The 9,314-nt window shown below is 55.2% G+C and overlaps 1 protein-coding gene across 4 annotated transcripts in view; it reads left to right on the forward strand.

Moving 5' to 3' along the window:
- PTPRS (protein tyrosine phosphatase receptor type S) overlaps window positions 1-9,314 on the forward strand; it is a 78,690-nt gene that overhangs the window by 20,617 nt on the left and 48,759 nt on the right. For 3 of the 4 annotated variants that reach the window (XM_004378437.1, XM_004378438.1, XM_004378436.2), the window contains exons 4-5: window positions 1,293-1,481; window positions 8,123-8,233. In XM_004378437.1, the coding sequence (XP_004378494.1) occupies window positions 1,293-1,481; window positions 8,123-8,233 (300 nt within the window). Of the gene's footprint in view, window positions 1-1,292; window positions 1,482-3,791; window positions 3,801-5,488; window positions 5,507-8,122; window positions 8,234-9,314 lie in introns of all 4 variants that reach the window. The other variant, XM_004378435.2, reaches the window with a different exon arrangement.

Here is a 9,314-nt window from a genome sequence, read left to right on the forward strand (position 1 = left end):
TTTTAAAAGCTCCTTCAGCTGCTGTAAATGAACCCAGCACTTCCCAACCTCAGTACTATAGATATTTTGGGGTCGGATCATCCTGTGGGGTGGAGCCATCCTGTGCACTGCAGGGTGTTGGGCAGCATCCCTGGCCTCCACCTACTCGGTTCCGGTATCACCAACCACCCCCCGTCCCCAGCTGTGACAACCACAAATGTCTCTAGAGATTGCCAGTGTTCCCTGCAGGCAGCATCATCCCGGCTGAGAACTGTTGGTCTAGATGTTAGTGATAAGAGATGCTCAGTTGCTATTGGGGAAATTTAGCTCACCATATTATACTACAAGGAGCCCTGGTGGTGCAGGGGTCAAGTGCTCGGCTGCTAACCACAAGATCGGTGGTTGGAACCCACCAGCTACTCTGCAGGAGAAAGATGTGGCAGTCTGCTTCAGTAAAGATTACAGCCTTGGATACCTTATGGGGCAGTTCAGCTCGGTCCTGCAGGGTTGCTATGAGTTAGAATCGACTTGAGGGCGGTGGGTTTGGGGTTTTTTTTTTTTTTTTTTTTTTTGGCTATGCTATAGTGCACAGAATCCAGTCGTTGTTCAGTCATAGAATTCTCACCTTCCACGTGGGAGACATAGGTTCGATTCCCAGCCACTGCACCTCATACATAGTCACCACCCGTCTGTCCGTGGTGGCTGCTGTGTTGTTAATGATGCCGAACAGGTTTCAGCGGAGCTTCCAGACTAAGACGGACAAGGAAGAAAGGCCTGGTGATCGATTTCCAAATATCAGCCGTGAAAACCCTGGGAATCTTAATGATTCCTTTGCAGCTGATGACAGGGACAGCGCAGGACCAGGCACCTTTCATTGCATTGTGCATGGGGTTGCCGTGAGTCAGGGGCCAACTCGACGGCCACTAACACCAACAACATCGTACGGGATCCTTGATCTCAATTCTGATATTTGGAGCCAGAGCCTTCTCTGGGGCGGGGCTGTCCTGTGCACTGTCGGATGATGAGCAGCATCTCTGGCCTTCACCCACTAGATGCCAGTAGCACCCTTTCCCCCGTCATGACACCCACAGATATCTCCAGACACCACCACATGTCCCCTGGGGGCAGATTCACCCCCAGGCGAGAACCTCTGATCTAGCCCGATGGAGCCCACCAGCCCTGCCAGGAGAGAGAGGAGCAGATAGGCTGAGGGAGGTTGGGGGCCAAGGCCACCCGGTTCCCGAGCCCGGAGGGATGGCCGCCCACATGATAACCAGGTCTCTGCCCTGTTTCCCCCCGCTCTCTGTCCACAGAGGACCAGCTGCCCCCTGGCTTCCCCAACATTGACATGGGTCCCCAGTTGAAGGTGGTGGAGCGAACACGGACGGCCACCATGCTCTGTGCTGCCAGTGGCAACCCCGACCCCGAAATCACCTGGTTCAAGGATTTCCTGCCTGTGGACCCCAGTGCCAGCAACGGGCGCATCAAGCAGCTGCGATCAGGTGAGTGCAGGTGGGCCGCAGGATGTGGGAGCCACCGAGTGTGGCAGGAGGAGGGTAGCCTCTCTGGTGCTCAAGCCCCGAGGCATAATGGGGGGACAGAGAGGCAGAGCCATGTGGACATTGGGAGGTGAAGGAGAGTGACCTCGAAGCCAGGGCCTCGACAGGTGGGGGTAATGGGGAGCTACAGAAGATGGTAGGAGGAGAGTTCTTCATTGCCTCGCCAGTGGGGTATAATGGCCCAGACATGCACAATGATAGGGAGCTGTGGAAGGCTACGGAGGGAGAGTGTCTCCATACCCAGCAGTGAGGTCATAATGAGGCACAGACAGTGCATTTGATGGAAAGCCACAGAGGATGGTGGGTGTCTGCAGTGCCCAAGCAGTGGGGACATAATGAGAGGCAAAGGCAGAGGTCATCAGAGCCATGGAGAGTGGTGAGGGGAGAGCATCTTGTATGTCTACCCAGTGGGTATATAATGGGACACAGACAGTTGACAGAATAAGGAGCCATGGAGGGTGGCAGAGGGAGAGCTTGCAGTAGGTACATCCAGTAGGGTTATAATGGGGCACAGACAGGTTGGAGTAGAGGGGGGCCATATAAGACAATGGCAAGAGGGTATTTCCAGTGCTGAAGCAGTGAACATGTCCAGAAGAGATGTAGTGGGCCATAGATGAGTAAGGTGGTGGGGAGCCATAGAGAGCTACAGGGAGAGAGTGTCTCCAATGCTGAAGCAATAAGGACGTAATGGGGCAAAGGCAGGCAGAGGCGAGGAAGAGCCATGGAAGATGGTGGTGGGGGTTCATGTCTGAGATGGCACCCAGGACAGAGGCAGCCTGTTTGCCCGGGTCCCGCCTGGGCTACGGGGGCCTTGGGACGGAGCACAAGGCCTTGGGGATGAGTGGCCCCACAGCTGTGTCTCGGCCTGGCGCCCACGTGCCCCATCTCCAAGGCCATCTGTTCTTGAGACTGTGTGTGCTTTGTGTCCGTCACCCCACTGCCTCGTGACATGTTCTTGTGTGTGTGTGTCTGGGCTCCCTGAGCCAGCCTGACCTGCATTCCACGTGTGTGCAGGCTAGGCCATGGTACATAGGAGTTTGCCTTCCCCTTTGGGAGCAAAGCTTGTCCATGTGTGTATCTTGGCCACCCGTGAAGCCGCATTAAGGTCCCCCACGTGCACCTGCACGCAGGCAGTCACCCACTTGCACACACCTCTGCACACACTTCCTCGGTGCTTGTGTGTGCAGATGCGTGTATGGTGGGGTTGTGTCCCTGTGCACGCATCTGTGTCTCAGTACATCGCGAGCACACGTGTTTGTGTGTACGTGCGTGTCTGTGTCATATGGTTATTTTTCCCACTGTTAACGGCTTGAGACCTTGCCCCTGTTCAGACTCCCATTGAAATCACACAGCAGCTCGCACACACACTTCTTTTGCTTTCTCTCCTTCCTCTGAGGGCCCCACCTTGGAAGCCACCCCTCCCGGCAGGCCCCCCAACCATCCCCAGTGCCCCCTCACTGCCCCAACCTTGTTCTCCAAGGAGCCCACCCACCACCCCCTCTCTCTCCGCCCCCCAGAGGAGTCTCACTTCCTGAAAAAGGGCAGAGGTGGAGCTCAGGGTCTCCTCCGTGGAGAGACCAGATCTTGCTTACATTGGGAAGAGAAACAGCCTTCCCCTCCAACCTCTCTGAGGCTACTCACAGCCTCGGGTGCTTATAAGGGGAACGGTGTCAACCTTGGGAAATCAGTTGCACCATCAAAGCCCAAGGGTGGTGAAATGATTCCGAGCGCAAAGCCTGATCCCCTGAGCTCAAATCCCGTGTATCGAGTGAGTCCAAGGGCTTGTTACCCTCTCTGAGCCTCAGTTTCCCCATCAAATGTGCCTATTTCATAGCGTTACAGTGAGGTGCCTGTGATAGAATATCTGGCATATCCTAAATGCTCAGCAAACATACGCTGCTTTTATTGGTAATAACAAAGAACTATTGCTGTTGAGTAGATTCCGGCTCATAGCAACCCTAGAGAATAGAGTAGAACTGCCCCATAGGGTTTCCAAGGCTATAATCCTTACGGAAGCAGACTGCCACATCTGTCTCCCACGGAGCAGCTGGGGGGTTGGAACCACCAACCTTTTGGTTAGCAGCTGAGCGCTTTAACCACTGTGCCACCAGGGGCCCTTAATAATAAGAAAGCGCGTTATTAGTCTCACTTGCCCTCCTCCCCTAGCCCACCCCAACAAGGATACGAGCTTCTGAGTAACCACCCAGTAACGTTCCTGTTCTCTTTTCTTGTCCCTCTGTTGTAAACATTCAGAAACCTTTGGTAAGTCTGATTTCTTGAACGTCGACGACTAACGTCCCGTTTTCCCCCTGCCCCGCCCCTCTCCTCTCCAGACTAACAGCCACCGTGACAGTAACTGCGACCCGTTGCGCGTGGCATGTTCACTAACGCCTTCCCCTCTCTAGTCACCCAGCCCTCCCTAGTGGGGCACCAGCGGGCAGCAGACAGAGGAGCCCAGAAGGAAAAGAGGAAAAATGACAAGGCCAGAAGGGGCTATCCAGACCCTGGGGTGAAGAATCCTGGGGCTGGGGCTGGAAAAGGGTTTAATGACAGACATTTGGGGCTGGGTCCAGGGTTGGGGGGAATTTTCCAGCTGAGCTGGTGCTGGGCACTTTGCACCCTCTTTTCCCAGCATTGAGCCCGAATGCCCTGAAACTTACTGCTGGGCTAATTCTTACTGAAGTGAGAGTGGTTGATAATGACACACAGTAGTCCCTTCTCATCTTCCCCAGGTGGGAAACAGAACCACCTTTAATACCCGAGAAGTACGTCCTTTTTACCCAGTATAGTGGCCCTGTGCAATATTGGGAAGCCCAGGTCTTTGGCCCCTGGTTTCCGCCATCATAAACTTAGTAAAACCGTCTAAAGCAGGGGCTGACGTGGATTCCATGGTGTGACCTCGGACAAATTCCCATTCCCTTGTGTTTGAATTAAGTATAGAGAGAGCCCTTAGGGGATTGAGGATTTAGAGATGTATATGGGGCCAACAAAATTCAGGCTAAAGGGTCCCCAGCCTGGGAGGTTGGAGAGCTGAGTTCAAGCCCCACCCCAATTCTGGCTCATGATGTGACCTCAGACAATTCCTCGGCCCCTCTGGGCCTCAGCTTGCCCATCTGTAAAATGGGAAGGAACCTGCGCTTTCTTGGCTGGGTTATCATCGGCAGAGAGAAGGGGCCCAAATCTCCCCCTTGGGAGGTGAGCTGAGGGTGTAAACTCCAGTCCCAGGCCTTATTTTCTTGGCTTCTCACCCCTGAGCAGTCCCTGCCCCCACAGCCCAGATGGACAGACAGATAGCCCTTTCCTCTTTTCCTTGTGGAAGAACCTTCTGGAAGTTAAGAAGGCTCTGCTGTGGACCCACGTCACCGCTCTTCCCTGCGCCTCTTACTCGGCCTGTGTGTAACCCCCTTCCCTCTGCTTTATTAATCCCACGGCCCCGGGCCACTAACCCCTTTTTCCCTGTCTCTTAACAAGACCCCTGAGACCCAATCATTCCAGTCCCTCCTGCTGCCATCTTGAAAGCAGCCCCTTCCTGGGCCCCAAGGAGGAGAGAAGGCAGGGAAGTCTTGAGCCTCCCTTCCGCGGGCCCAGAGGGAAGGCAGGGAAGTGTTGGGCCTCCCTTCCTCGGACCCAGAGGGAAGGCAGGGAAGTCTTGGGCCTCCCTTCTTCGGACCCAGAGGGAAAGCAGCACACAGGGCCAGGCCAGGCCGACTGATCTTCCCAGGGCATAGAAGCTTCCAGAATCAGCCCCCCACCCCCTGCCCCACCAAGAGTCCTGCGGGAAGCCCTCCTGCTTGGCCAGCTCCCAGCAGCCTTGCCCCCGTCTTTCTCGGCCAGGACTTCAGGGTCCACAGGCCCAGGGCAGGCTCGGCCCCTGGGGGCAGGATGGCCTGGCTCGTGGCCCCCCAGACTGCTGTCTGATTTTCACCTGACTCTCTCTGCTTCCCTTACAGAAAGCACTCCGATCCGAGGTAAGAGGCGCATTCCTCACTCACCCACCCACTATGCTCTCTGGCTGCCCGCCCGGCCCCCAGGCCCCACAGGGGCCTGCCCCCGGCCCCTCTCCACATGTCTCCCCCTACTCGTCCTCCTGCCCAGTGTCCGTCTGGTCTCCGTGTCTGTGTTGCTGTCCGTGGCTAGGGGTGGCAGAGTGCGCCAGAGGCGACTCCTCGGACACCTGGCTGCTGGGAGCGGGCTGTCCCTGCTCCAGGAAGAGGCGGAGCCTCCCACACCCACTCAGAGCCCCAGGAGCCAGGTTCTGACCATTGCTCTAGAAGAAGCCCTTGTTTCTTCCCAGCCTCTGTTTTTCCATCTGTGAAATGGGAGTGCGGGGGGCGGGGGGGCGCCTTCTTGCTCTTTGTGATCTCCCACTTGGGGGAAGGGCAATCCAGCCTGAGGGCCGGATCTCAAAGGCCAGGTCTGACTCTGGCCCCTGGTGCTGCCCTAGAAAGGAGACTAGAATAGGCCTGGGTGGGAAGCAGGATCCAGTATCTAGCCCTGGCTTTGCCATGAAATGCTGTGTGTCCTAGAGCAGACCTCCTGCCCTCTCTGGGCCTCCATACTGATACCTGTCTGCCTGCTTCTCCACAGCCTTGAGGTCAGGGCAAAGTAGGAAGTGTTATATGGGGCCAGAACCTTCCTCCACGGCCCCTAGAAAGAATCTCCCTGTGCTTGGGGCAGGCACCCAATTCTGTGGGTCCCTGTCTCCCCCACCACCCCCACTCCATGGGGCATTCATGAGCACAGCTGGGGAGGAGGGCTCCTGGTGCCAGGGGCTCCGATCAAAGCCTGTGATTCAGACACACTCGGGGATAGTCACTCATTTTCATTTACTTGCGGTCAACGCGGACTCTGGTCCTGGCCCACGATTCACACATACTTGTAGATATTAACTCAGTGTCATTTACTCAGGAAATTGAGGCTTGATCCAGGCCTGTGATTTCAAAAATACTTTTGGAAATCTTGGCCTCGTTTTTATTTATTCATGGGTGCTAGTGTATTTTATCGAGGCCTGTGATTTCAGACAGAGGTATTCACTCAGCTTCATCTACGAGTGGAAATAAGGACTTGTTCCAGGCTTGTGATTTCAAATACCCTTGGGGAAATCTTGGCCTCATTTTCATTCACTCATGGGCACTAAAGGGTTTGACCAAGGTCTTGATCTCAAATAGTCTTGGGAAGGCTCATTCATTAGAAGTAAAGTCTTTGATCTGAGCCTGTGATATCAAACATATTACGGGAAATCAGCCCCACTTTCATTTACTCATGGGCACCAAGACCTTTGATTCAGGACTGTGATTTTTAATTATGCTTGAGAGAAGTGGCCTATCTTTATTCACTCATGAGAAATTCAAATACACTTAGGGCATTTTCACATCAACTTTACTTGTGTGTATTAGAGGCTGTCACTCAGACTTGCGATTCCAAACCAGGGCGTCGAACCGATTCGTTCTGCTTTGTCCTTCTAACCAAGTTCCCCGCTGAGGATTTGCATTTCCACCCCAGATATACTGAATCAGAATCTACATTTTAATAAGATCCTCAGGTGATTCTTATGTAAAAGTTCTTGGGAATATGTTAGAAATACAAATTCTCAGCAGAGGTTCGAACCAGAATGAACTGGTTCAAAGCCCTGTTTCAAACACTCTTGAAAACTCAACCTAATCCTCATTTCCCCATAAGCACCATGGAGTTGGATCTAGGACTGTAATTTCAGATAGACTTGAGGATGTTCATTCTGTTACTCGTGAGCGCCAGGATCTTGAATCCAGTCCACATATGGTTTTTAAACGTATGTGGTTGAATTTAGGTATATTCTTATTTATTTAGATGAGTTCAAATATCTGGGGAAATTCAGACTCATCTTCAATTAGTTTCAGGCACATAAGACTTTGAGACCTTTGATTTTCAAATACACTTGATACATTTTCAAGTCTCAACAATCCTTTACCTTAGCTATAATGGGGTGTAACCCAGCCCTGAAATTCCAAACACTCTTGAAGAAGTAGAGCCCTATCTCCGTTAACTTATTGCCACTGAGGGTTCTGAGGCCTGTGACAGTTCCAAACACACTTGAGGAACTCAGGCCTTTGTTCCTTTACACATGGGCACCGATTGACAGTAGCAGAACACCTCCCTGCTCCCTGAATTTGCACGTGACTCACGGTGGTCCCTCAGGTCCCTCAGTCTCTCCTGTGACTGCTGCGGGGTAGTGAGTGCCAACCCACTCTGTCCTCGTTGCTTGGAGTGTCACTTAAGCGCTTTCACAAACACATCTCTATGGTACGCTCCCCGCCCCCAGCTTTGTAGTTCACCGGCCATTTGGTTGGCTGCCTTTACAGTGAGGTGGAGGGTTTGCCGCGGACTCAGGTGTGTGTTCAGGCAAGTTCGGGGCTAGGCTTGGGGTTGGGGGAAGGTGAGCCAGGGAAGCCCCGGCCCAGCTGGGGCTTCTAGGCTAACTCGCTCTTTCCTCTGCCTCCTGGGCCTGGCCAGAACTGGAGACAGGGCAGAAAGGACTCTGGGGGCAGCCCTCCCATCCACCCCTGGGGCTCCCCTGACTGGCCAGGCTTTCTCCCCTCTCCCCGCAGGGGCCCTGCAGATTGAGAGCAGCGAGGAGACCGACCAGGGCAAATATGAGTGTGTGGCCACCAACAGCGCCGGCGTGCGCTACTCCTCGCCCGCCAACCTCTACGTGCGAGGTAGGGACCGCCGCAGCCAGGTCGAAGGCAGGGACCCGCCCCGTCCTGCCCCCTCCCTCCTCGGGCTCACAGCCTCTGGGCTCCCCCACCCCCTGCAGACCAGAGCAGGAAGGCCCCATGCCGATCGGTCAGTCTTGAGGCAGCAGCCCCTTCCGGACCTCAGTCTCCCTGCCCGTAAAATGGGGGCAGCTGGAACAGCCCGGGCCTTGCTGTGGATGCCCGGTGGGCACGGGACCTGGGGGAGGCAGTGACGGCAGGGCAGGAGGGGCCGGGGCAGGCTGGGGAGGGGGGGTCAGTCTTGGGCCTACAGGGCCGGGGGAGCCTGCAGGCCTCAGCCCCGCCCGCCCGCCCGCGTTGGCTTCTGTGGTGTGTTGTGCCTCCCTTGTTGTCTGCTGGCTTTGCTTCTCCAAACTCCGTGGCCTCGTAGTTCCCTGCTTCACCGCCCCCCTTGAGTCCCCTCCATCCAAGCGTTGGGGAGGGGTCTTAGAAGCCAGCCCCCACCCCCTTGGCTGCCCCAGAGCCTGGTGCTCTGTTTTCTCCTAAGAACCCTTAGGGAAGGACACGTTTAGGCCCAGGTGAGATGGAGCCCAGCAGGCACAGCGGGCCCGGGGTCTCGGTGTGCCGGCAAGCTCCTTGCTCTCGGTCTCCAGTTCCCACTCGGTCAGGCCCGGAAGCCCGGGTTCCTTACCCCAGCACCCCCCCATCTCCCCACCAAGGAAGTCTGGGAAACATTTACACAGACTTCCTTCCGGATCCCTTGGGGTGGCGCCAGGGGCCTCCCCACGCCCTGTTGACCCTCTCTCGTGCCTGTATTTGCATTCTTCGAGTCCTTCTGACATGTGAAGCTGCTTTCTCCGCCCCCATTTGTGCCCCAGCCTTCCTTCTAGCAGCTGTTTCTGATCAAGTCTGTGGTAGAAACAGCTTCCACCAGCACACTGGGAGGCCTGGTTCAAATCCCAGCTTTGTCCCCATTGGTTCTGTAGAACTGAACCAATCATATCTGCCGCCCGGCCTCTGTTTACCCCCTTGGACACACCAAGCCCTTCTCAGTCATCCACTCGGGGGCCGGGCAGCTCCTCCT

Source organism: Trichechus manatus, unplaced genomic scaffold (genome assembly GCF_000243295.1).
Source record: "Trichechus manatus latirostris isolate Lorelei unplaced genomic scaffold, TriManLat1.0 scaffold00057, whole genome shotgun sequence".
Classification (NCBI taxonomy): domain Eukaryota; kingdom Metazoa; phylum Chordata; class Mammalia; order Sirenia; family Trichechidae; genus Trichechus; species Trichechus manatus.